The 25658-nt window shown below is 45.6% G+C and overlaps 1 protein-coding gene and 1 long non-coding RNA gene across 2 annotated transcripts in view; one reads left to right on the top strand and one right to left on the bottom strand.

The window, feature by feature from the left end:
- Positions 1–12619, bottom strand: part of LOC142742880 (uncharacterized) — a 26775-nt gene extending 14156 nt beyond the window's left edge. The window contains exons 1-2 of the long non-coding RNA XR_012881453.1: positions 12338–12619; positions 12215–12248 (exon numbers count right to left, since the gene is read on the bottom strand). This is a non-coding gene — a long non-coding RNA (uncharacterized LOC142742880). The remainder of the gene's footprint in view (positions 1–12214; positions 12249–12337) is intronic.
- LYPLA2 (lysophospholipase 2) lies at positions 12423–24207 on the top strand. Its single transcript, XM_075853069.1, has 9 exons — positions 12423–12623; positions 12771–12802; positions 16639–16704; positions 16801–16848; positions 16927–16997; positions 17584–17657; positions 18499–18600; positions 21569–21742; positions 23534–24207. Exons 1-9 carry the CDS (start codon positions 12546–12548, stop codon positions 23582–23584), a joined length of 696 nt encoding a protein of 231 aa, XP_075709184.1. The 5' UTR covers positions 12423–12545; the 3' UTR covers positions 23585–24207.
- The last annotated feature ends 1451 nt before the right edge of the window (positions 24208–25658 follow it).

Genomic DNA, 25658 nt, shown 5'->3' on the forward strand with positions numbered 1-25658 from the left:
TGTTGGGAAATATTGTCAGGTTATGTATAACTGCATGGTGGCGATTCAAGGGGTTCAAACTACCAGATAAGTTCCCATTAAATATACAATGAATTGAAAACAATTCCATCTGCCCTGCAATTTTGTTATAAAAAAACATATATATAATTACAGCTCCTGAACCAAGCTCATACGTATATACAGCAACAGAACCAAGCTCATACATAAACACAGCACCAGAACAAAGCTCAGTACATAAATACAGCACCAGAACAAAGCTCAGTACATATATACAGCACCAGAACAAAGCTCAGTACATAAATACAACACCAGAACCAAGCTCAGTACATAAATACATTACTAGAACTAAGCTCAGTACATAAATACAGCACCAGCACAAATACAGTTTAATTTAGTGCAACCCCTGCAGTATGGTTTGTACGATGTAAAACTACAGCTCTCAGCATGGCCTGAACAATAGTATGGATATGTTGGGAGTTGCTGTTTCACCCAAAAAAAATAATCATACAACCCATCATCTCGCTGCAGATCATACATTGACTGCAGTACTGATTAGAGTGACACACAGGTGACGTATTTTCAGATTCTAGTTGTTTTTTTTCTCTTTTCTTCTCCATGCGGTCCAGACCTCTATGATGACTTCTCCTGGCCACAGCCCATTTCTGCAGTTTTCCACTCAGATGTCTTCAGCTTCTCACTTTTCAAACATTTCCGCACCTATAAATGTAGAAAAAATTCTCGTGGTGCCACACACTACGCCCCTACATATAATAGTGCCATGCACTGCACCTCTAATTATAATAGCACCATACACTGTGTCACTGATTCTAATAGAATCATACACTGTGTCCCACAGACAGTGCCCCATGTAGATAGTGCCCCCCATAAAGCCCCCTGTAGATAGTGCCCACCCATTGAACCCCCTATTGACAGTGCCCCACATAGAGCCCCCTGTAGACAGTGCCCTACATGGAGCCCCCTGTAGACAGTGACCAACATAGAGCCCCTTGTAGACAGCGCCCCACATACATAGTGCCCCCTATAGAGCCTCCTGTAGATACTGCCCCCCCATATAACCCCTGTAGATAGTGCCCCCATAGAGCCCCCTGTAGATAGTGCCCCCATAGAGCCCTCTATGGATGGTGCCCTACATAGATCCCCCTGTAGATAGTGCCCCCATAGATCCCCCTGTAGATAGGAGCCCTTGTAGATAGTGCCCCACATACAGCCCCCTGTAGATAGTGCCCCACATATACCCCCTGTAGATAGTGCTCCAAATATAGCTCTCCTGTATAGTGCCCCACATATAGCCCCTTGTATATAGTGCCCCACATATAGTCCCCCTGTAGATAGTGCCCCACATATAGCCCCCCTGTAGATAGTGCCCCATACGCCCCCTGTAGATAATGCCCAACATATAGCCCCCTGTAGATAGTGCCCCACATATAGCTCCCCCTGTAGATAGTGCCCCACATATACCTACCCCTGTAGATAGTGCCCCACATAAAGCCCCCCTGTAGACAGTGCCCCACATATAGCCCCCTGTAGATAAGTAGATAATGCCCCACATATAGCCCCCCAGTAGATAGTGGTCCACATATAAATCTTCACACTTTTAACAGAAAAATAACTTTACATACTCACCTGATCCCACGCCCTCCTTTTGCAATGCAGGCCTGCTCTCTTCTGAGCAGGTCTGATGGGGCTGAACGACGCAAGAGGCGCGATGACCTCATCGCACTGCTTACATCATTAAAAGGCGCTGAACAGGAGGGCAGAATGCCCTGCCAATCAGCACCTCTCATGACGTCATCGCCCCACTTACGTCATTGAAAGGTACTGAATGGCGGGGCACTTATGCAGCGCTTATGCATGTAATTGTATCTGCGTCCTATAGACAAAGGTACTATTATAGTGCAGGAGGGGGTGGCGGCGGCTGGTTTCAGTGGTGCCACCTCTAGGTGGGATGCTCATCTTGCCTCATGGACTTAGGTGCCCCACACAGTAATAGTACCCCCTTTTGTTCCTCCTATAGTTTGCACACAGTAGGTGACGCTTTTAGTTTCCCGACACAGAAATAGTGTCCTCCATAGACCCCACCTAGTGATAGTACTTTTAGTGCCCATCACTCAGTATTAGTGTCCCTTTTATGCCCCCACTCACTACTAATGGCCCCTTTCATCCCCACATTAATAATGCCTCCTTTTAAGTCGCACAGTAAAAATGTCCCCTTTATGCCCCCACAGTAATAGTGCCCCGTTTTATGCCCCCACTCAAAAATAATGCCCCATTTATGCCACCACAGTGCCCCATTTATGCCCCCAGTTACAATATATATTTTTTATGCCCTGAGTAAGAATGCCCCCTTTGTATGCCCCCACAGTAAGGATGACCTCTTTTGTAAGCCCCCACCCAGTCCTTTGATGCCTTCTCCATTAATGGTGCCCCCTTTGCGGCTCTAAAAAACGAGTTCAGCAGCCCGTTGCAAAAAGTGTAATGCAGTGACGTCATTGTTCCGGGCCGCTGACATCATCAGCGTGCTACCAGTTCCCCGTAGACGGCAGGTCTAAACCAGGCTGTGCCTACTATAGAAAATGGCAGGGCAGGGAGCTAATGGCTCCCTGCACCACCATTGTTTGGTGCATTTCAGGGGCCGATGAGGCCCCAGGCGGTCGTCCTATCCGCCCCTCTGCTAATCCGCCACTGGGAAGAATATGTCCACAATATGGCATGTGATGGAGCATACCATTTTTCTTTTTTTTAAATATCCTTTTTATTGTCAGTTTTCACATTTTCTTACAAACATTTCACGTAAGAGTTACATCATGAGTGCGCAGCACTCAACTGTCATGGGATCAACTTTTAAATTAAATTCAACATAACATATAAACACACCAACATAGAAAATATGGCATAATTGTCGATCTTCAGATGGACCAAACAAACATGACTCCCCCAACTCCAACACCACCTAGATCATCAATGAGTTTCCACTCATCCTTTCTCCCCCAGCTGGTTCACAGTTGCATCCTCCCTAAAACGCCTGCCAAGAGCTGTGTGCAGTACCACTTTGTGTACTGGAAAGGCCTAACAATTTCCGCTATTTCGGCTGTTGTACATTGCGTTTCTATAAATACTTGCCACTTATCAAATAGCTTCTTGGTTCCCGTTTCCTTCCGCCTTTCCACCTCCACCCTCTCAAGAACCAATAACTGTTTCAGCCGTGACACAATCATTTCTAACCCCGGCGTGTCTGCCTCTAACCAGTGACTCAGGAGGCATCTCAAAGCTACCAGTAAAATCGTGTGCACCAACACGGGAGGTGATCTCACTCCTCGAGCACCCTCTTCCTCTGGCGGCCGCGCCTGATGGAATAGTAGCGCTTGAGGCGTCATTGGGAGATTCGTTTTCCAATGGTCCTTAATATATTTCTGTACCATCCCCCAAAATCTTTTCGTATGTACACACCCCCACACTCCATGCCACAAATTCGTCAGTGGTGTATTGCACTTGGGACAACTTGTAATGCGATCAGGGAAAGATTGTGAGGGCAAGATATTAAAGCCATATATAGCTGCATGCATCAACTTAAAATATGTTTCCCTCCAGCTCTCATTTATCACACTCTTCCGTACCGTCTCCCAACCCCCCAGTATGATCTCTCCTATATCTGGATCCTGAGTCTACCGTTCCCAGCTTTTAAAACTAATCCTTAATTGCGGACGAACAAAACCCTCTCTCAATGCTCTATACATTCCTGAAATGGTCGCCCGCCCAGTTGTTGGACCTATGACCTCATCCAGAGTGTGCATAGTAGCTTCCTTACTCAAATCCCTGAGCCTGGAGGTACAAAATGTTCGTACCTGAAGTACTTGCAAAAAATTGACTCTATCTACTATGGGTCTGAGTTTAGCGGTGATTTCCTCCCCAGTTAACCACCTCTTTTCCTCTGTATGCATAAGATCCCCTGCGCTACCAATGCCTACCCTCCCCCATGAGGCAATTCCGTCCCCCTTGTCCATTCCCGGTAAAAACTCCGGATGACCGCTCAACGGCATATACTTCGATACCAGGTGGGGTAACCCAAACTGCTTACGTACCACTTTCCAAGCTAGAACTGTATCTCTCAATACAATGGAGGTTTTGAGACGGCACGGAAGAGAAGCGATTCTACAATGTAACAAAGCTTTCAGGTTCCAGGGTGAGGCATACTCCCCTTCCAGATCTAAATTGGAATAATTGCTTGTTTCATGAAGCCAATCTACTACATGACGCAACAGACAAACCACGTTATAACCCCTGACATTCGGAAAGTTCACACCCCCTTCTTGTTTACCCATCATGAACTTGGTGAGCGCTATACGCGGCCTTTTTCCTGCCCATATAAATTTAGTGAATGAAGCCGTCAATTTCGAGACATCCACATGCTTCAATAAGAGAGGTAGCGTTTGAAAGGGGTATAGCAATCTAGGAAAACTAACCATCTTGATCAGATGACATCTTCCCAAGAGGGACAACGGCAATTGGCCCCATCTAGTGAGTTCCGCTTGTATTTTTTTAATTAACGGGGGATAATTTAAGCCATACAGAGTATCTGGTACCCTCCCTATTTTGATACCCAGATAGTTAATGCAGTGTTCCACCGGTGATATCCCGCAACCCAAGGATTGCCAAAAGGTCTTTTGCAGTGGCCTGCCCAACTCCAGCAGTTCGCTCTTAGCTATATTGACTTTGTATCCCGAGCATTGCCCAAATTCCTGCAAAAATTGAAAAACCTTCCCTAAATGCTCCTGAGGGTTTGACATAAAAAGTATGACATCATCAGCGAACAGGGCTAATTTCACTGCACAAGATCCCACTTGAATGCCTCTGAACATATCCGATTCCTCCAAGAATCTGGCCATAGGTTCCAGTGCTAGATTGAATAGCAGGGGCGACAAGGGGCAACCCTGTCGTGTTCCTTTATGTAATTGGAAGGGATCTGATAGGAACCCCGAGGAGTGAACACGTGCTTGCGGGCTATTGTAGACTCCCTTCAGGAAGACCCGGAAATCTCCCTGAATGTTCATTTTGTCTAGCACCATGCCCAGCCATTCCCATTGTATGTTATCAAAGGCTTTCTCTGCGTCTAGCGCTAAAAGTGCCGGCCTGGTACCTGGCTGGGGATCGTGCCTGACTGTTTCTAGCACCGTCAATACCTTGCGTAAATTTGTCACTGCAGCCCTGCCCTTTACAAAGCCTACCTGAGATTTTCCCACCAGTATGGGTAGATACATAGCCAGTCGATTGGCCAAAATTTTTGTGAGCAATTTCTGATCTTGATCTATCAGCGAGATGGGGCGGTACGACCCCGGATCAAGAGGATTCTTCCCCTTCTTGGGTAACACCTTTATATGCGCTACCTTGGCCTCTGCTGGTAAAGCTCCCGTTCCTAGTAAAGTATTATAATATGCCACCAAGGTAGGGCTGATTTCTTCTCTCAGAGATTTGAAAAACTCCCCTGTGAATCCAACCGGACCCGGGGCCTTCCCGTTAGATAATGTTTTAATGGCGCTCCAAACTTCCTCTAGTGTAATCTCCACGCTCAAATGACCATTCTGCTCCTGGGTAAGCCCTGGCAACTTCACCTTCTCCAAAAATTCCCTCCCTTTTTGGAGATCTATGGGTGTTTCTGAGTAAAGGGCTTGGTAATATTTACTTAATATGGTATTGATTTTTTTTGGGTCCGAGGTAGGAGTTCCGTTTGATTCTTTAAGTGTTGAAATATGTGCCGGTGCATACCTCCCCTTTGCTAACCGCGCTAATAATTTGCCCGCCTTATTGCCGAAACGCATTAAATCAGCATCAAATTGGGACCGGTAAATACTCTCTCTTTTGTCTAACCATTGATCAAACTGTCGCTTGGCTTCCTTCCATTCCTCCCCCAATAGCATTGATGGCGAATGTAGGAATGCTGTGTACGCACGCCGTAATCTGTCGCTCGCTGCCTTGTATCCTTCGGTCGTCCTACGTTTAAGATTAGACATATACTGCATGATTTTCCCTCTTATTACCGCCTTGGCTGTACGCCAATACAATGACGGTTCCGAGCGATGCGCTACATTATCCCCATCGAATTCCATCCACCACCCCTTAAGCTTCTGTGTAAAGCCCTCATCCTTTGCCAGAAAGGCGGGAAACCTCCAGATAAAATCCGTTCCTCTAGCTACTGTGTCAGCCAATGTAATGGTAACCGGAGCATGGTCCGAAATAACTAGATCTTCAATTGCCGCTTCACGTAAACGTCGCGCCATTGCGTCACTAACTAACAAATAATCAATACGCGACCATGACTGATGAACATGAGAGAAATGTGTATATTCCCGCGCATCTGGGTGTAAACTCCTCCACGCATCTATTAGGGCCGTGTGTCTTAAAAAGTCGGGCAAGATCTTATCTCTATTTCTCTGCGAACTAGTCCCTGCGCTCCTATCCTCCTTTGAAGACCTTACAGTGTTAAGGTCTCCCCCTAAAATCAAAAACCTAGTGCGATCCTGCTGGAGTTGGGTTTCCAAGTGACCAAAAAAAACTGTGTTAACCGTATTTGGGCCATACACATTATAAATACTGATGGTTTCCCCTTCATGCTCCATCACTAGATGGATCCAACGGCCCTCGTCATCCCGCTCCTGGGACACCAGCGTAAACGCAAAGTTTTTATGTACCAGAATTATAACTCCCGCCTTACCCTCCCTTGCCGACGAGCCAAAAACCTGACCCACCCAGAACTTTTGCAAATACTTAAACTCCGGCTCGGTAAGGTGAGTTTCCTGCAATAGGGCCACATCAGGATGCAATCGTTTCATGTGCCTTAAAAGTTTGGTCCTTTTCTGTGGGGATCTCAGCCCTTTAACGTTCCAAGAAACTATTTTCATGTTATTGGACCGTGTTTAAGATGAGCTAATGTGCCTAAAAGTCGTGTGGAGTCCAGGGAGTCAGATCCGTCTTTTCCCAAGAGCCATGTACAAACATTAACATTAACATCATAACCAAACCCTGGCTTGTAAGCCAGAACCAACAAGGCCAACCATCCCTTACCTAACAAAATCATAAAATCACCTGCGGCAAGGGTTAGCAGTCCCTTAATACCCACTGGTGTATGTGACTTCACTTTTTTCTGTTATGCCAGAACGCGCCCCTACCTCCCCCTCCCCCCCAGCCTGCCTATATGGCTCCTTCCATGAGGAAGTAACACCTGCCCTTGCCCCCTCAGTACCTCTTTGTCGCCTGCGCACCCTTATGTACATTCCCTTATCATTACTTTAACAGCCTAGAGTCCGTTAGGATTGCATCCTCACATTTCCCTATGAACCTTGCTTCGCTTCAAGGTTTCCCTACCTCCGTGTCCCCTATCTCCTACCACAATTTCCCTCAGTCTGCCATTGTAACAGATAACACTAATCCCTTGCGTGGGGGAGGCATTGTATCACTCCCGGTCAATCCCGCCCACCAGGGACAATCTCAGATCCTGATCTAACTCCCTCACAAATATCTTGCAGTGAAAAAGCAGGGAAATATCAGAATGCATATATTTCAACCTTGATAACATTGTAACATTGTAACAATAGGTCAACTATTGACCGGTACATAGTGCTGTATAAGACCGCAAAATATCCCCCTCAATAACTTTCAGATTATCTGTAAACTTATCTGTAGCTGGTCGGAATCTGCAATTGGTCTACAGCGTCCACAAAATCATCATCACAACAGCTTAAATAAAATGCGCCAAAAAGGACTTCGTCCGTCAATCTGGAGACGTGGATCGGGTGCGGTCCCGTGTTCGCCTCTGCGGCTTCGGAGAGTCCCCTCTATTTCCGGCTCGACCCCCCCGGGATCTTCCAGGTGTGGGCATTAAGGCTTCTGCCCAGGTACGCTCCATATTTAGCCGGTTCCTTTTGTCTTCTCTTGACTTGCGCTGCGGACTATGTACTGGACTGTGACGCTCCTCTTGCTGTGATCTGTTCCCACAAAGCTCCGCAAGTGCGTCCTCCGCTTCCTGTGGAGTGGTGAAAACCTTATTCCGCCCGTTCTCTTGAAACACCCGCAGGATGGCTGGGTACTGCAGGCTAAAGCGTATTCTCGCTTGGAACAGCGCAGTGCAGATCTTGCTGAAAGCCCGCCTTCGTTTTGCAACCTCCGCCGAGAAATCCTCAAATAGTAGCACTTTCATGGCCATTATTTCCAAAGGACGCGATCTGCTGCGGAAAGCTTTCATGAGTGCCACCTTGTCATTGTAATCCAACAGTTTGAAGATCACTTGTCTGGGACGATGTGAATTGTGGTCAGCTGTTGCTGGGAGGTTTCTGGGGTCCGGCCCCACTCTATGCGCCCTCTCCACCCGGCATGGACGGGGGAGACCTAAGGCTTCCGGCAATGTCCTCTCACACACTCGTTGCAAATCAGCAGATATCACTGCTTCTTTCAGCCCCACCAGTCGCAGGTTGCTCCTCCTGGAGCGGTTTTCCAGATCCTCCACCTTGTCCCCCAACTGCGCAGTAACAGACAGCACCCCTCTGAGTTTGGATTGCAGGCGTTCATTTTCATCCTCCAGCAGCGTCATACGCTGTTCTAACTCATCAGCTCTGATAGTGACTTGTGCCAGCTCCGCATGCACGCGGTTTAGAGAATCTTGCACCGTTTTTTCCAGCGCCTTTTGCAGGTCTGGCGCTATCTGTTTGGCTACTTCACGGGCCAGGGTTACATAGTCAATGGCTACTGGAAGAGCGGACAGTACATGCTCTGCCGGGCTTGAAAGCTGGGACTGATGGTGCTGCAGCTCATCTTCCTGTGTGTATAGCAGGGTCGCAGTGGCGGGAAGCGCCGCCATCTTACCTCCCTTTACCACGGCCGCGGCTGATTCCTCCATGGCTGGCTTCTGCGCGCTTCTGAGGAGGTACCTGTCCATACAGGCACCACCGATGATGTTGCCGTGTGCAGGGCTGGTGACTTCCCCGCTGATTATCGTCGCCGTAGCGACTATTGCGAGCTTACAGGCTGGACGGGAGCGGGAGCTCAGTCACTCGCGTCCTGCATCCCCAGCGCCGGAACCGGAAGTCACCCCCATTTTTCTTTTTAAGACAGATTCCATATGAATCCAACAGAAAATAAAGCATTGACAACTGTATGAAATCAGAAGCATACCTAGGTAGACTAAGGTCCCAGACACTTCTATCTAGGCCATATTACAGTTAATATGGCCATGTGCATGAAGACTTAATGGGGTTTTCCAATCCTAAGAAATTGATGGCCTCTCCGCGGGATAGGCCATCAATATTTAATTGGTCGGGCTCAGACTACTAGCACCCCCTCCAGGGATTATAATCTATTAACCCTTTCACGCATCTGGACGTAACTGCACACCCTTGTGCGGGGGGTGAAGTATGGAGCGAGCTCACGCGCTGACCATGTGCTATACGCTGCACTAACCCTGCACTAACGGCCAGGAACAGTGATCGCTCTGTTCCTGGCTATTTGACCACTGAGATGTTGCGATCAATAGTGACCACAGCATCTAAACTGTTAGAAAGAGGGGGACGGACACCCTCCAAAAGCCCAAAAAAATAAAACAGTTATGGCTTTCAGATTATGGTGAAACAAAACAAAAAAATGTTTAACAAAATTTTTCTTTGTACAAGTAGTCAAATATAAAAAAAAAGATATAATTTGTTATCGCCGTAAACGTATTGAGCTGGAGAATAAAGTTAAGTTGTCATTTTTACCGCACGGTGAAAGCCGTAAAAACGAAACCCAAAAAACAATGGAGGAATGGCAGTTTTTTCCAATTCCAAAGAATTTTTTTTGTTTCCCAGTACATTATATGGTACTTTAAATAATGCCAATAGAAACTACAACTCCTCCCGCATAAGAATAAGCCCTCACACCACTCCATTGATGGAAAAATAAAAACAGTTATGGGTCTTGGTAGGCGGGGAGTGAAAAACCAAAAACGAAAACCACCACAGATTCAGTTTTTATTCTGAAAGTACGATATTATCTACATAACTTGGTGTACGCAAAAAGGATTTATCAAGGCGTTGTATAGTGGTATTATATGCCTCCCAACCGTCCCGGATTCAGCGGAACAGTCCCGGATTTCGGGCGGTGTCTCGCTGTCCCGGATGGCCGGTGGTATGTCCCGGTGTCAACAGTTGAACCCAATGCTGAAGTAGGGAACCGTCAGCTCCCTGCTTTAGCATTAGTACAAAGCAAGGGAGCAGAGGAAGCTCCTTCGCTCGTCAAGGACCCCCGACACAGCGCTTAGCCCGGGGAAGCCCTTAACATCACTGTCCATATATGGACAGTGACGTCAGTGGCTCCTCCAGGAGCGGAATCCCTGCCAGAGCATTGCCGACGCTCTGGCTGGGGATTCCGCTCCTAGAGGCAAACCCTTACATCACTGTCCATATATGAACAGAGACGTCATTAGCTACTCCAAGAGCAGATCCCTGGCCAGAGCATTGCCGACGCTCTGGCCGGGGATTCCACTCCTGGAGAAACCCCTGGTCTTACTATCCATATATGGACAGTAGCGTCAGGGACTACTCTTGGAGGGAACTCCTGACGTCACTGTCCATATATGGACAGTGATGTCAGGGGCTACTCCTGGAGCAGAATCCTCTCAGAGCGGTGCCGACGCTGTGGCCGGGGATTCCGCTCCTAGAGGAAACCCCTGACGTCACTGTGCATATATGGATAGTGATGTCAGGGGCTACTACTGGAGCAGAATCCCCTGGGGATTCCACTCCTAGAGTGAGCCCCAATGGCGCTATCTAAAGAGGGGGTAACACTATCTTCAAGGGGGGAGTGGCACTATCTACATGGGCACTGTGGCACTATAGGGGCGTACTATATACATGGGCACTGTGGCACCTTTTACTGCCACTTTATATGTGGACACTGGCACTTGGGGCAGCTAAGGGGGCATTAAACTGTATGGGGCAGCTAAGGCGGCATTATACTGTGTGGTGGCAGATAAGGGTGCTATATACTGTATAGGGGCAGCTATGGGGCATTATACTGTATGGGGAAGCTATAGGGGCATTATACAGTATGGGGCAGCTGTGGGGGCATTATACTGTATGGGGAAGCTATAGGGGCATTATACTGTATGGTGGCAGCTAAGGGGGCATTATACTGTATAGTGGCAGCTAAGGGGGCATTATACTGTATAGGCACAGCTATGGAGGCATTATACTGTATGGGGAAGCTATATGGGAATCATACTGTATGGGGCAGCTGTGGGGCACTATATTATATGGGGGAAGATATGGGGCATTATAATGTATAAGGACAGATATAGGGGCATTATACTGCAAGGGGCAGCTATGGGGCATTATACTGTATGGGGCGGCTATGGGGCAATATACTGTATGGGGGCAGCTATGGGGCATTATACTGTATGGGGCAACTATAATGACATTATACTGTATGTGGGCATCTATGGGGGCATTATACTGCGTGGGGGCATCGATAGGGCATTATACTACATTGGGCCATTATACTGTATGGGAGGAGCTATGGGCGCATTATTCCGTATGGGGGCAGCTATGGGGCATTATGCCGTATGGGGGCAGTTATGGGGCATTATAATGTATAAAATAACTAGGGGGCATTATACTGTATGAGGGCATCTGTACGGGCATTATACTGTAAGGGGGCAGTTATGGGAGCATGATGCTGTATGGGGCAGCTATGTGGCATTATGTAGTATGGGGGAATTTGTTTGGGCATTATACTGCATGGGGGCATCTGCGTGGGTATCATACTGTATGGGGCATCTGTGTTGTCTTTATACTGTATAGGTGCATCTATGGGGGCATTATAATGTGTGGGGCAGCTATTTAGAAATAATACTGTATGGGAGGAGCAATGGTATCATCGTACTGTGTGGGCTGACCCGGGTGTGTATGGGTGGGTATTGGCTGGGATTAGAGGCGTGGCTAAAAAGGAAAAAACGTTCTCCCTCTTTGCTATACTTGAAAGTTGGGAGGTATGGTATTATTTGGGAAAGCCCACAACTCATATCCATCCAAATCAAGTCACAACCACTTTTGTTGTGCCCCCACTATGAATACCAGATTATAGACCTTCTCAGATTGACTCCTTTGGTGGAGTCAAACTTTTAGCAAACAGTCAAGTTCAGAGGCCGAGCTCCACCTACTTAGTCTTAGCTTACCCTTGTAGGCTAGTAAATGACGGAATGGATATCACTGTGCAAAAAAAAAAAAAAGAATATGATTTTTGTTCAATTAATTAATGTAATTAATTAATACAATAAATAGTTTGACAAACAAATAACCTAATACTCATAGGTGGGAATATTCCGCCACAAGTAAGATGGCCGCCGAATTGCATCTGATAAATGGCTGCGTGAGGCCGTGACGTTCGGGGAGAGGCGCGGTCACGTGACATGCGCCGGGGGTTAGATCCGCTTAGCGGCTGCGGCTCATTGTTACTTCTAGGAAGGTCAGAGGTCACCGGGGCGGTGTGTGACATCACTCCGGTGCATGTGCGGAAACAACATGTCTGTGCCGCTACTCACCGACGCTGTGACCGTACCCGGAGGGGAGCGAGAGACCGCAGCGGTGAGCACATGACTATTCAGATATTGTCCAGATAACGGCTATATGTTAGAAAACCGATTATTGCTTGGTCTCCGGGACGGGGACTCTAGTCGCTGCAGGCTCCGTCCTATGTTCACTGTCTGATGTATGTATCTCTGCTGTCCACAGGTAATCTTCCTGCATGGCCTGGGGGACACTGGGTAAGTGATCTATTCTCTTCAGATCTGACATGCCTGCTGACCGCTTCAGTTATGGAGATCTTCCCATAATGCGGCCGAGTGCTACAATGATTAAGTAGAGGACAATGAATGGTGGGGTGTAAAAGTGCCGCAATGTCCGTCAATCCGGCTTATCTCCCTGAAGACCGCAAAGATTGCTTGCAGCGTAGTGTGGCTTCTGTGCAGGCAGTTCAGCTTTTTTACTTTTCTCTGTGGCATGTCTGCTGTCATAGTTTTACTCTTTAGCCCTGTTCACATGGAGGATTTTGCAGGCAGAAAAAAATCTGCCTCAAATTTTGACCTGCTTGCACTTCCTTGGTGTCCTTTGCCTGCGTCAATAGAGGGCTGCTGCCAAAAAAAAATGCTTTCTCTGCTGCCTGTTGATTTCATTGGGAGGTCAGAGGTGGAACTGTGGCAGGAAAAAACATGGTGTTTGTTTTTTTTTTTCCCCAGTGAGGGGCTAAAAGCTGCTGTGGAGCAAAACTTGTTCAGTCTTTTTTTTTTTTTTTTTTTTTTTATGCGAAAACCGTGTTGAAAACCATGCCGAAAAAATGTCTGAAAGTGCCCCCATTACTTTCAAGTGGAGGTGTTTTTTACCCACGAGCAGGAGAAAAAGCGACATGCCTTATCTTCAGGCGTTTCTGTCGGACCTCCCATTGACATCAATGTGAGGCAGAGAAAGCGTTTTTTTTTTTTTGTTTTGTTTTTTTTTTTTTTTTTTTTTGCCTGTGGCTGAAAAATGGTGCAAACAGCGTGCAGGCAGCTCAAAATCTGACTCAAATTCCAGATGGAATTTTGAGGGCCTCAGGAGTTTATTGCAAAAGTTCAAAATTGAGGCCTCATTCACGCTTTGGCCCTATTCACACGACAGGGTTTCTCGGCCATGTAATGGCCGTTCAAAAACGTCCTTCATGTGGCTGCAGTAGGAACAATAGACCCCAAATGGGGCTATTCACTCCAGTTTTTTGACGTCCCGGTAAAGCCGGCTGTCAAAAAGTGGGACGTGCCCTGTTTTTGGCCGTCGTTCTGGCCATCCGGCTCCCATAGAAGTCTTTGGGGCCGGCTAATACATGGCCAATACACCCCCCCCCCCCCCCCATTGCAGTGCGAAGTGCATGTGAGGAGGAGGAGGGTATTTGTTTTGCTGTAGGAGCGGAATCCCCGGCCACAGCAGCGCTGTTGCCGGGGATTGGGGATTCTGCTCCAGGAGAAGTCCATATATGGACACAGTGACGTCAGGGACTACTGAAGCGGGATCCCTGGCGCTGTGGCCAGTGTTTCTGCTCCAGGAGAAGTCCTACAGGGGGGTGGTGGCAGTGTCTACAGAGGGAAGTGTGTGGCAAAAAAATGTACAAATGAAATTCATTCGTTTTTAAAACGGGCAGGGAAAAAAAACTGATGAGAAACCGGTCAAAATCGGCCATTAAAAATGGAAACACTTAATGAAAACGGAACGGATGCAAAACGGCCGAGAAAAACTGACAAACAGCCGTTTTTATCGGCCGACACTCGGACCCTGTCGTGTGAATAGAGCCTTTGTAGATTTGGTCAATATTTTGCATCAGTAGTTGATCCTAAACACAGGTGAAATGTAATGGAAATATTTATACTTCTCTTTCCATCCACTCCTGATGTTGGCTTCGAAATATTGATCAACTGTGCAATGTGTGAATAGGGGTGTGTTCACATCAGCGTTAGGCGGGATTCACACGACAGGGTCCCGCCCGAGTGTCGGCCGGTAAAATTGGCCATTTTGCCCGGCCGGTTTGCATAAAGTTTTGCATCCGTGCCGGGCAGATCTGGACAGTGACCTCAGCGGCAACTCCTGAAGGGGAGTCCCCATGTGTTCGGGGATTCCGCTTCAGGAGTTTCCCCTGATGTCACTGCCCAGATATGGACAAAGACATCAAGCGCTCTGTCCAGGAACGGAATCCCCGAAAACACGGTGATTCCGCTCCTTCAAGGAGCTAAAGTGGGGCTAGCACATAGCAGAGCAGGGAGATACCTCCCAGCTCTGCTATAGTGGCGTCGCTACAGTAGTAGTAGCAGCTGCAGCAGCTGCTGCTAGCGGTGCCATGGAAGGTGTCGCCGGGGCAGGGCGCTTTTAAAACAAGCAGGGGAAGGGAGCCAGCGCAGTGCTCCCTTCCACCTGCTGTACACCCCGGCCCTGCCACACAGTGTACAGCGCACAGCCATTCGTCAGAATGGCATAAACTCCTCCTCCTCACATGCACTCTGCGCGAGGAGGAGGAGGAGGAGGAGGAGATAGAGCGCAAGCGACGGAAAACCCGGCCATCACTCGGACACATTCCGGTGATGGCCGTGTATTCTATGGAAGCCAGATGGCCGGGTACCCGGCCGAAAATAGAGCATGTCCTATTTTTTGACGCCCGGTTTTCCCGGCTGTCAAAAAATCGGTCATGTGAATAGCCCCATTAGGGGTCTATTATTCCTAATGCAGCCGGGTGCCGGCCGATTTATGAATGGCCGGCACCCGGCCGGGAAACCCTGTCGTGTGAATGAGGCCTTATGGTTCAGTTGATGGCTTCCACTAAACCTTTCCGTCGGAGGAACCCATCAACGGAAAGGCAAACGTAAACCATAGCTTCTGTTTGCTTTACTATTGAAATCAATGGTAATGCAAATGGAAAGCTATTTCAATGGTAATGGTTTCCGTTTGTGTCCATTCCGCAAGGTTTCCGGTTTTTTTCTTTTTTGGCAGAGTCAGTAGTGCAGTCGATTACGCTATTGATTCTGCCAAAAAAAAAACTAAACCTTATGGAACTGAGTCAAACGGAAACAATTTGCAACGGAAGCATTCCCATTGAAATCAATGGTAATGCGCGCGGAAAGCTATGGTTTCCATTTGCCTTTCCATTCATGGGTTCCTGTGACGGAAAGGTCTGACTACCCTATCGACAGAACCCTAAGGGTTTGTTCACACTGCATATTTTTGTCCATTTTTGGGCTGTAAATGTCCGAAAAACTGCTGAAAAATCGGCCTCCAAACATCTGCCCATTGATTTGAATGGGAAGAACGGCGTTCCAATGGGGTGTTTTTTTACGTGTCCGTTTTTAAAAATGGCTGTGTTAAACGCCCGCGAAAAGTGCGTGTCACTTCTTGAGCCGTTTTTGGAACAGTTTGATTGACTTTATAGAAAAACGGCCACAAAAAACGCAAGTTTTTTAAACGGCTGAAAATCAGATTCTGTTTTCCCTTGAAAACAGCTCCGTGTTTTCAGCGTTTTTCTGCTAAGCGTATAAACATACCCGAACACTGATGTGAACACGCCTTATATTCTAGTATAGAGTGCTAATTAATGACTGCTGCCCTCTCCGATGTCGCACCGGATTCATGTGGCAGAAATGACACTGCAAAGGTGCCGTTTACCACCCCATTTAGGATAAGATTGGCTTTTTGGTTGGTCCTGTAAGCACTTACCAGGACGTATTTGTTAGGGCATTTCTTAGGGACTCGGTTAGAATATTTGGTAATGATCTGTCAAGCTGTATGTGGCTGAACAAAGGTTAACTACATTTGGAAGAGGACTGCCTACAAACCTTGTATGTAGTATCGGATGATTTGCATCTCCTATATATTATGGCTTTCTTGAACTTCAGAGGTCCGTGCTAAAATTATCACCAAAGGAAACCTGCCTTCAAAAAGATGATAAAGATATTTCTCTTAATATTAAATATTATTTGGTCCGAAACGTTGAATTAGGAAACGGGACTTTAAGTCTGTTTTACTGACTGTTTGTTATCAGTAGGTTGCTCACACTGTTCTCTTGTACTTGCAATGTCTCTCTCTCCTATAGACATGGCTGGGCCGAGTCCCTATCTGCAATTAAACTGCCTCATGTCAAATACATATGTCCACATGCGTAAGTATTCTTCTGTAGGTGTTGTCTTTGGATTTTGTTATTGTAGGGTAGAACTTACCTATACAGCATGGTAACGTTAACCTTTACCGCTTGCAGGCCTCGCATTCCTGTAACACTGAACATGAAGATGGTGATGCCAGCATGGTAAGTCTACGTCCGTCCTACGTGTCGTATGACCTGACTGGAACTTAATTACAAAACACTACTTTTCTTTCATTGCAGGTTTGATTTAATGGGCCTGAGCCCAGATGCTCCTGAAGATGAGGCCGGCATTAAGAAGGCAGCAGATAGCAGTAAGTGTATTTTTTGACTTTTTGTTTTATATGGCTGTATTCAGATGAACGGCTGTTTTTCACATCTGATTCGCACCTGTGCGGGACAAGTTTTCGTGGATTCCTTATAGACTTAAGTCTATTGTGAAATCTGTGAAAACTGACAAAAATAGGACATGTCCTATTTTTATTTTTTTATTTTAAACGTGCCTATGACATGGTCTGTTAAAACAAAAGCCGTTTGAATAGCCCCATAGAAATACATGCACCCGTGTGATGGCCATTTAAAAATGGCCGTCACACAGACTATTTATAAGTTCGTCTGAATAAGCACTTATGGTTTTGCTTGCAGTCTTGGAAGACAGCAGTAAGCTGTCATATTGATTGTAGAGATGGCAGATTGATTTCAGCCTGGTCAAAGATGGTTGGTGTCAGGTAGGCAAAGCATTATACACGGTTATTCCCAGTGAAGGGCGTGGGAGGAAGGTGCATTACAAGAACACCAAATAGAGTAAACCTGTGGGGTGCTTATGTGTCATCTACTCCGGCAGTTTCCTTTTTTAAATGTTTGTTTTAATATCTCCCTTTGTTTTTTTTTCCTTTTCAGTTAAAAGTATTATTGAACACGAGGTAAAGAATGGTATTCCAGCCAATAGGATTGTCCTTGGAGGATTTTCACAGGTATCTATCTGGAGCATAAATTACAACTGTGTACTACTAAACACGTCCTAACTAATAGAAGTGCAATATTTATTTTAGTGCCAGCTGCTCTTAGATTGGCGTTTTCCTGGAGCTCCCTTTTAGCCATATGCTGTTGGATATCGGACACTTTGGCCCTGTTCACACATCGTATTAAAATCTGACCTGTATTTCCGTGGCAGAAATCTGAGGCATACACTTGGATATATGCCGCGGCGCCTAATGCTCAACTTTTCCTTGTGAAATTCGTGGGGGAAAAAATAGCTGGTGTCTGTTTTTATTGTTTTTTTTGTTTTTTTTTCTGCGGTGCAGACAAAAATGAGCACGGAAAAGTTCTATAGTATGTGAATGGGCTTGCGGAAACCACATTCACATGCATGAGATGAGGATTGTCGTCAGATTTTCATCTAAATTTGTCATGCCCCACACGTGTGAACAAAGACTTTGATTCTTTGGTAGACCTTTTTCATTGTAAGTTATAGGTAGGTAAGGATCCCGACGTTGCATTTAATACCACATCAGAAAACAGCATGCGTTTTTACTGGGATTTGCGGCATTTTTTTTATGCAACAGTACCAAATATCTGTAAAAACGCATGCAGTTTTGACTGCACCGCAACATCTGAGTGGACCCTTGGGGTTAAATTTTAAATGGCCCTGAAATGTATATATGCATAGAGCCTAATGGCCAAATGTTTGTCTATGGTCAAGAAGATGTGTATTGGGCGATGACATTGAGTAGTAAATGCTGATCAATTGCTGTTAAGATTTTGAACTTTCGTACATGTAATAACCAGATTTCAACATGTCTGTGCTTCTTTTAGGGAGGTGCCCTGTCTTTGTATACTGCTCTGACCTGTCAACACAAACTTGCTGCAATTGTTGGACTTAGCTGTTGGCTGCCGCTACACAAGACGTTCCCTCAGGTAAAATTAGAATAAACTTAAAGGAGAACTCCAGTGAAAACCAGATTTTTCTTAGAGCCAGTACAGCTTTTCTGCATAATGAGAAAACCCAAGCAGATAAAACAGTTGGACAGCACATCCTAACAAAAGTGATACAAATGATCAGGTGCACATAAGCTGTATGACTGCAAACAATATGAAGTCACCATTGCAATGGCACCCAGCGAGCGCCAAGACCACCAAATGCACTGTATAGATTTTAAATTGTAATTCTGTTATATTCACTGTACTTACAATCTGAGCTTCTTAGGGCTCATTTTGATCAAATTTTGTGAGCCCATCTGCCCTGACAAGGCAACCTCTTTTGTGGGTCCCTAACCAAAACCAATACCTCTCTGCTGGGCTTAAGCCTACAGAATGAACTCCATATGGAGGAGCCAGCTTTACTCTACATAAACAGTCTTGGGCAGAATAGGAAGAGTGTACAATCAAAGTGGAGGCACTCGCCACCCTCCAATGTACAAAACCCAAAGTTGGTCAGCACACAGCCTAACAAAATTACATAAGTATGCAGATGCACTAATGGCAGCAGAGGTTCATCCTTCTGTATGATTCGGGGGGGATCCCCCAGGCTGCTTATATCCCCTGTAGATGAGACTGATTTTACAACACAGGTTTATTCTCAGAGCTGTAGCTTGTAATGGCGCTGTTTCCTGCTGTGGGAGACAAGTGTGATTTCTGCGAACAATATGGTACACACAAGCTGCGTTATCTTTTTTTATATTAACCGGTTTGTTTTATGATGGGGAGATGGGCCGCATTATGTGATTACGTCAAGGAGCAGGGTGTAAAACCTCCCAGAGGTTTTCCAGTCATTAAAAATTTGTGCAGATTTAACCGCAGTAAGATATATCGCTTACTAACATGCTGTCTGTAGCTCAAATGCTTCTGCAAGCCATTCTCGCATGTAGTCACATGACCATGCTCCTTGTGTTTAGCTTCTGCTTGTCAGACATCCCGTAAAACACTGACCACTTCATTACGCATAACAAGCCTGTTATCTACAGTGTTCCCTGCTCTGCCACACCCCCCCCCCCCCCTCCCTCCCTATCTCTGGAGTGATTGTGTTTCACATGCTGGGCAGCAGATAGTGCGGAGACACAGCTCTGCCGTTTAGACTCTGTACTATCTTACACCTTGTAATAGATGGGCAGCTGTAAATGTAGGCAGTGTCTGTGACAGGGGAGAGGAATCGTGGGAACTGTAGTAGTTTACATGGTTATCCGGCCCAGAACAAGCCTTAGCAAAATGAAAAACCGTGCTGCACAAAGATGGGCAACATAATGAGAAATGGCTACCGCAAAGCAACAGTGGCGTCACCTGGTAAACATTCCAGCACATATCTCGCACGCCAATCTGTTGGTATTTCTTGGGTAGTGTAAAAAATAAAAATAGGGGTTCCACTGTCTTTGATAAATATGAAGATCTTCTTCAGAAACAGAGTTCATCGTCCAAGTAAAAATGGCAGGATGATTTGAGGGCTTTTAGATCCTGGGCCTGAGCAGAATCGCTGCAAGTGATCCCCAGACACTACTTTGGATTTCTGACATTTACATTTTTATTACTCGCAGCTTTATTTAACACCAGTATTGTTAATTAACCTTTTCCCACCACAGCCATTTTTCGGATTAAAATTTTTGTTTTTTCCTCCCCACCTTCTAAAAAGCCACAACCCACCCCACCACGGTCGATATTGCCGTATGAGGGCTTGATTTTTGCTGGACGAGTTGTAGTCTTTACATGGCACCATTTATTGTACCATATAATGTAGTAGGAAACAGAAGAAAATCTCTTGTGGGGTCGAATGGGAAAAAGACACAATTCCTCTATTTTTTGCGCTTCATTTTTACGCTGTTCACCGTGCAATTAAAATTACACAAACTTTATTCTGAGGGTCAATCCGATTACAGCTATACCAAATTTATATAGCTTATTTAACTTGTAAAAGTAAAAGATTTTATTTTGTAAAAAAATGTATTTTGTCGCCACATTCTGAGAGCCATGAATCCCCCCCCCCTCCCCCATCGATTTAGTGGCATGAGGATTTTTTTTTTTCCCGGACGAGCTTTCATCTTTAATGGTACCATTTTGGGGTACATGTGCGTCTTTGATCACCTTTTATCCATACTCGACCCTACCTGGCTATGACTGGAAGGGAGTGAAAAAGTATAGAGAAGATAACTGCCCTAAATGTTTAAGGGGCGACCACAACTATTTGATCTATGAGGGTATGTTCACACGGCAATGCAAAATATGTCTGAAATTACAGAGCTGTTTTCAGGTGAAAACAACTCCTGAATTTCAGACGTTTTTACAAGTGCACGCGTTTTTCGCGGCGTCCATTACGGACGTAATTGGAGCTGTTTTTCAATGGAGTCAATGAACTGCTCCAATTACGTCCCAAGAAGTTACATGCACTTTGAAGCGGGCAGAATTTTACGCACCGTCTTTTGACAGTGACGCGTAAAATTACACCTCGTCTGCACAGAACATCGTAAGACCCATTGCAAGCAATGGGCAGATGTTTGCCGACGTATTGGAGACATCTTTTCAGGCGTAATTTGAGGCGTAAAATGCTTCCATTACGTCTGAAAATAGGTCGTGTGCACATACTCTTATGGCGTTTGCTTGTCCATCTGCTGATCGCTGCCCGCCCTGTTGACACAGTGCAATTATCAGCAACGAGTGTTCTATGAATACTCGTAGGCTCAATAGGAAATCTGGGGGGCAGAATTGGTCAGGACAACTGGATTGTCACTGCTCAGCATTATAATTTCCACAGTACAAAACCATGTTTTTTTTTCTCGTTTCTTTTTTTTTTTTTTCTTTAACTATTACTGTATACTTCTGCAAATATTCTTATGAAAGAAGGTATGATCAACTATCCTGTGTGTAATCTACAGGGTTGTTTTTGTTTTTTAAATGGCAGGCTGCTGGTGGGGTAAACAAGGACATTTCCATCCTGCAGTGTCATGGGGAGGCGGATCCTATGATTCCAGTTCGCTTTGGAACGCTCACCTCTGAAAAGTTGAAATCTGTGTTGAACCCATCAAAGGTTCAGTTTAAAACATATCCTGGAGTCATGCACAGCACCAGTCAAGAGGTAAGGATTGCCTTCCAGAAGGTAAGGCCCTGTTCACCTCTGCATTTGTCAGAGACGCAGAACAGTGAAAATGGCAGAAGCACAGGTTCCGTTTAACAACTGAGACCTGGTGCCCGACGGAACCCATTAACTTTAATGGGTTCCGTTGATGTGTCCGTGGACTTAACGCAACATGCTGCGCTATAGTTTACGGTATCTTCAGCATGAATCTTCAACGAAGGCCCCTAACTGAGCGTCCAACACAGATGTAAATTAGGCCTAATATAGTAGTATATAAGGCTTTTCTTAATTGTGTTGCTGGTCTTAAAGGGAATGTGTTGCCAGAAAAACATGTTTTTTTTTTAAAAATTAAACATTTAGTGTGTGGGTGATTAAACATTGTTCAAATTTTTTTTATTTTTTTCACGAGTCAGGAAATAGTCAGGAAATATTATAAATTAATTCTAATTTATAATACTACCCATTTTTGATCACTAGATGGAGCTATTCCCAAAATTGCAGCATTGCAACAATGGGTTAAAAGCCCTCGCTCTAGTGAGCTCTCAGCATCCCCCCCTCCTTTATCCTGGCTAGTGCCGGGATAAACGAGGGGTTTGAACGGTGTAACCTCCTACGCTGTGTGTCGCCATTTTTTTGAGCTAACACACAGTGTAGTAGGTTTACATACAGTAGTAAACACACACAAACACGAACATACATTGAAATCTCTTACCTGCTCCTGCCGCCGCGGCTCCCTCCGGCCCGTCCGCTCCGTCTGCTGCCGCTGGTCCAAGTGCACAAATCCGGAAGCCGCAATATTACTGTCCGACCGCGACTTCCGGTCCACAGGAAAATGGCGCCGGACGGCGCCAATTTCGAATTGGACTGTGTGGGAGCGGCGCATGCGCAGTTCCCACACAGACGCCGTACACTGAAGTCAATGGGACGGGAGCCGTTCGCAGTCCCTATGGGACTGTGGCTGCCGTATTCCATGTCTGTATGTGTCGTTAATCGACACAGACAGAAATGGAACAAAAAATGGCAGCCCCCATAGGGAAGAAAAAGTGTAAAAATAAGAAAAAGTAAAACACAAACACACAAATGAATATAAACGTTTTTAATAAAGCACTAACTTCTTTAACATATAAAAAAATAATTTGTGATGACACTGTTCCTTTAAATAGTGTTATACAGACTATTTGGGGTTCCTGTCCCCATTTTACGATTGTGTTTTTAGATTCTAGTTAAAGGGGTTATGCACTGGATAGTGTTGTTTTTTTTTTGTTAGAAAGGTCCATTGACGATACATTGATCACTTGGTGTTATGAACTTGGATGTGAGATTACAGGTGGATCCTGTGTGTCAGATGCAGGACCCTCCGACACTGAACCTGTCCGATTCAGTGTAAAGCGAATGATACAGCTGTTCTATATAGAGAATACAGAACAGCTGTTTCTCCAAAAGAAACTTTTTTTTAAATAAAATCTAGTTACAAAGTTACACTAATCACACTGCCCTCAAAGGTGTACGTGTTTAAGCATTACGGGGTACACACTGATATTACACGGAGGCACGTAGTATTTTTTTTTTTTTTTTTTTTTTTCTCATGACTTCCATTGCATGCTGCCCTACAGAGTTATTCTACTTTAGAACCATTGCTTCTATGGGGGAATACAGTGGCACTTTGAGTTCCTAATGGGGAGCATGTATGTGAGGCATCATAAATATTCACACTAATAATAATTGTGGAGTTAAGGTCTTTGGAGGAAATGTTATGACACCATCAACACACACTTTGTTCTTTGTTTTTAGGAAATGATGGCTGTGAAAGATTTCTTGGAGAAAGTGATCCCAAGAGTGTAATTCACAAATGGTTCCACTTCAGGAAAATGCTCCTCTGCCTCACCTCTGGTGTTTCCTCCCTGAGCCCGTGTCCTCTCACCCACCCACCCCCTTGATCTGTGCTGGTTTATGATCAGTATGATCTGTCCTGCCAGATGTGACTGGAGCTGTTTAAGGTACAGGGTGGGGGTTGCTGCTCCTACACCCATTCCATGATCCCTGCAAAAGAAAAAAAAAAAAGCGGGTTCTATCATTGCTGCTGCTGTTTCAGATCCTTGTAGTGTTACATTTCATTTTCTTCTGTTGTCACAGAACCTCATCTAGTGACAGCAGGAAGCGACCATATACCTCAGTGGAACAGCTGAGTATTGAGATGTGAATGTACCTTAAACACTCCGTCCTTTCGGGAGCAGAGCTCAGGCCCATTACAGCTGGTACTGTGCCCCTATCTAGGTATTTTCAGTAATCTGTCCCAGCTCCAGACAGATGGAATGCTTCTGGCCTTGCATCCATGTTCTCTGAGCTCAGATTGTGTACGTGTAAGGCTCAGCATGCACTTGGAAGAGAGCAGTGTACCTACTTAAGCAGCATTACCGTTAGACTTGGTTTTTTTTTTTATTCACAATAAAAAGCCTTCAACCCTTTTCTGGTGTTTTTCCTTTTCACATCTAACTGGTGATAATTTTTAAATTGTACCTGTGGGTGTAAGGCATATAAATAAAATAACTAAATATTACCTCTACTTTAATCCTGTGGTCTTAAGGGGGTTTTTCGCTGGGTGGTTATTGGGCTGACAAGCGTTCATAGAATGCTCGTTGCCAATAATTGCCCTGTGTAAACAGGGCAGCGATCGGCAGATGATTGAGTGTTTGCTAGTTCATCTGCTGATCATATAGTTTTAAAGAGGTAAAATCTTTGTCGGCAGCACATCTCCCTGTGTAAACATGGATAATTATGATAATAATGTATGGGTACAAGCAATTGGTGTAACGACCGCTCGTCCCCATACATAGCTGCCTTTGACGGGAGCAAACAAACGCCAATCAACGATGTCTAGTTGATCGGCGCTCGCTGCAGCGGCCAATTATCGGCTAGTGTAATAGGGCCTTTAGTTGATCAACATTGTTTTCCTATACCACTTGAAGTAACCATGTAATGTAAGGGTTTGCACAAAGTTGTGTTGGCGTTTCTACTGCAGTGGCCACATATGATGTTGCTCTATCAATACCTGTTCAGACTGCAGTGTTTTCTAGCTGCCTTTTTTTTATTGCAGAATAATTTAGGCTTCGTTCACATCTGTGCTAGGGCTCCTTTCCGTCTGAATAGAGCCCTGACCGACACAAACGGAAACCATAGTTTTACATTTCCATCACCATTGATTTCAATGGTGACAGATCCGGTGCCAATGGTTTCTATTTGTCACCGTTGTGCAAGGGTTTCGTCATTTTGATGGAATCAATAGCGTAGGGACTACACGATTGATTTCGTCAAAATGATGGAACCCTTGCACAACGGTGACAAATAGAAACAATTGGCATCGGATCCATCACCGTTGAAATCAATGGTGATGGAAACGGAAAACTATGGTTTCCGTCGGTCAGGGCTCCGTCGGAACGGAGCCCTAGCGCAGATGTAAACGAGGCCTTATTTGTAGAATTGTTTTGTTTTTGTTTTTTTTTCTTAACCCCTTCCCGACATTTGCCGTACATGTACGTCATGGAAAGCATTGACTTCCCGCATCTTGCCGTACATGTACGTCAAATGCAGAAGGGGTTACCGTATCAAAAATAAAAGTTTTAAAGTAAAGATGGCTGCTGTTCATAACAGCAGGACATCTGTACACGATGCCCAGGGGGGTGTCGCCTCCCCCCCGCATCGGCGATCGCCGCCATTGGCCGTTCAATTCAGACCGGCCAATTGCGGCTGTTTGCGGCTTTTGCCAATCACTGTGCCACAGGGCACAGTGATATGGTGGTGATTGGTGCTGTCTAGGACAGCACCAATGACTACCATGTTCCATGTAAAAAATGGTGGTGATGCCAGCCCCCAGATCGCTATGGTTGGTCGGTCAGCACCGACCGACCAATCGCAGCCA

Source organism: Rhinoderma darwinii, chromosome 2 (genome assembly GCF_050947455.1).
Source record: "Rhinoderma darwinii isolate aRhiDar2 chromosome 2, aRhiDar2.hap1, whole genome shotgun sequence".
NCBI classification, from domain to species: domain Eukaryota; kingdom Metazoa; phylum Chordata; class Amphibia; order Anura; family Rhinodermatidae; genus Rhinoderma; species Rhinoderma darwinii.

What these genes read in the sequence shown, in the direction of transcription:
- LYPLA2 (XM_075853069.1), top strand. Translation starts at nt 12,546, where the DNA reads ATGTGCGGAAACAACATGTCTGTGCCGCTACTCACCGACGCTGTGACC. An exon ending in TAAGAAGGCAGCAGATAGCA is followed by an intron (nt 16,998 to 17,583) that starts GTAAGTGTATTT and finishes TTTCCTTTTCAG; the next exon opens with TTAAAAGTATTATTGAACAC. An exon ending in TCCTTGGAGGATTTTCACAG is followed by an intron (nt 17,658 to 18,498) that starts GTATCTATCTGG and finishes TGCTTCTTTTAG; the next exon opens with GGAGGTGCCCTGTCTTTGTA.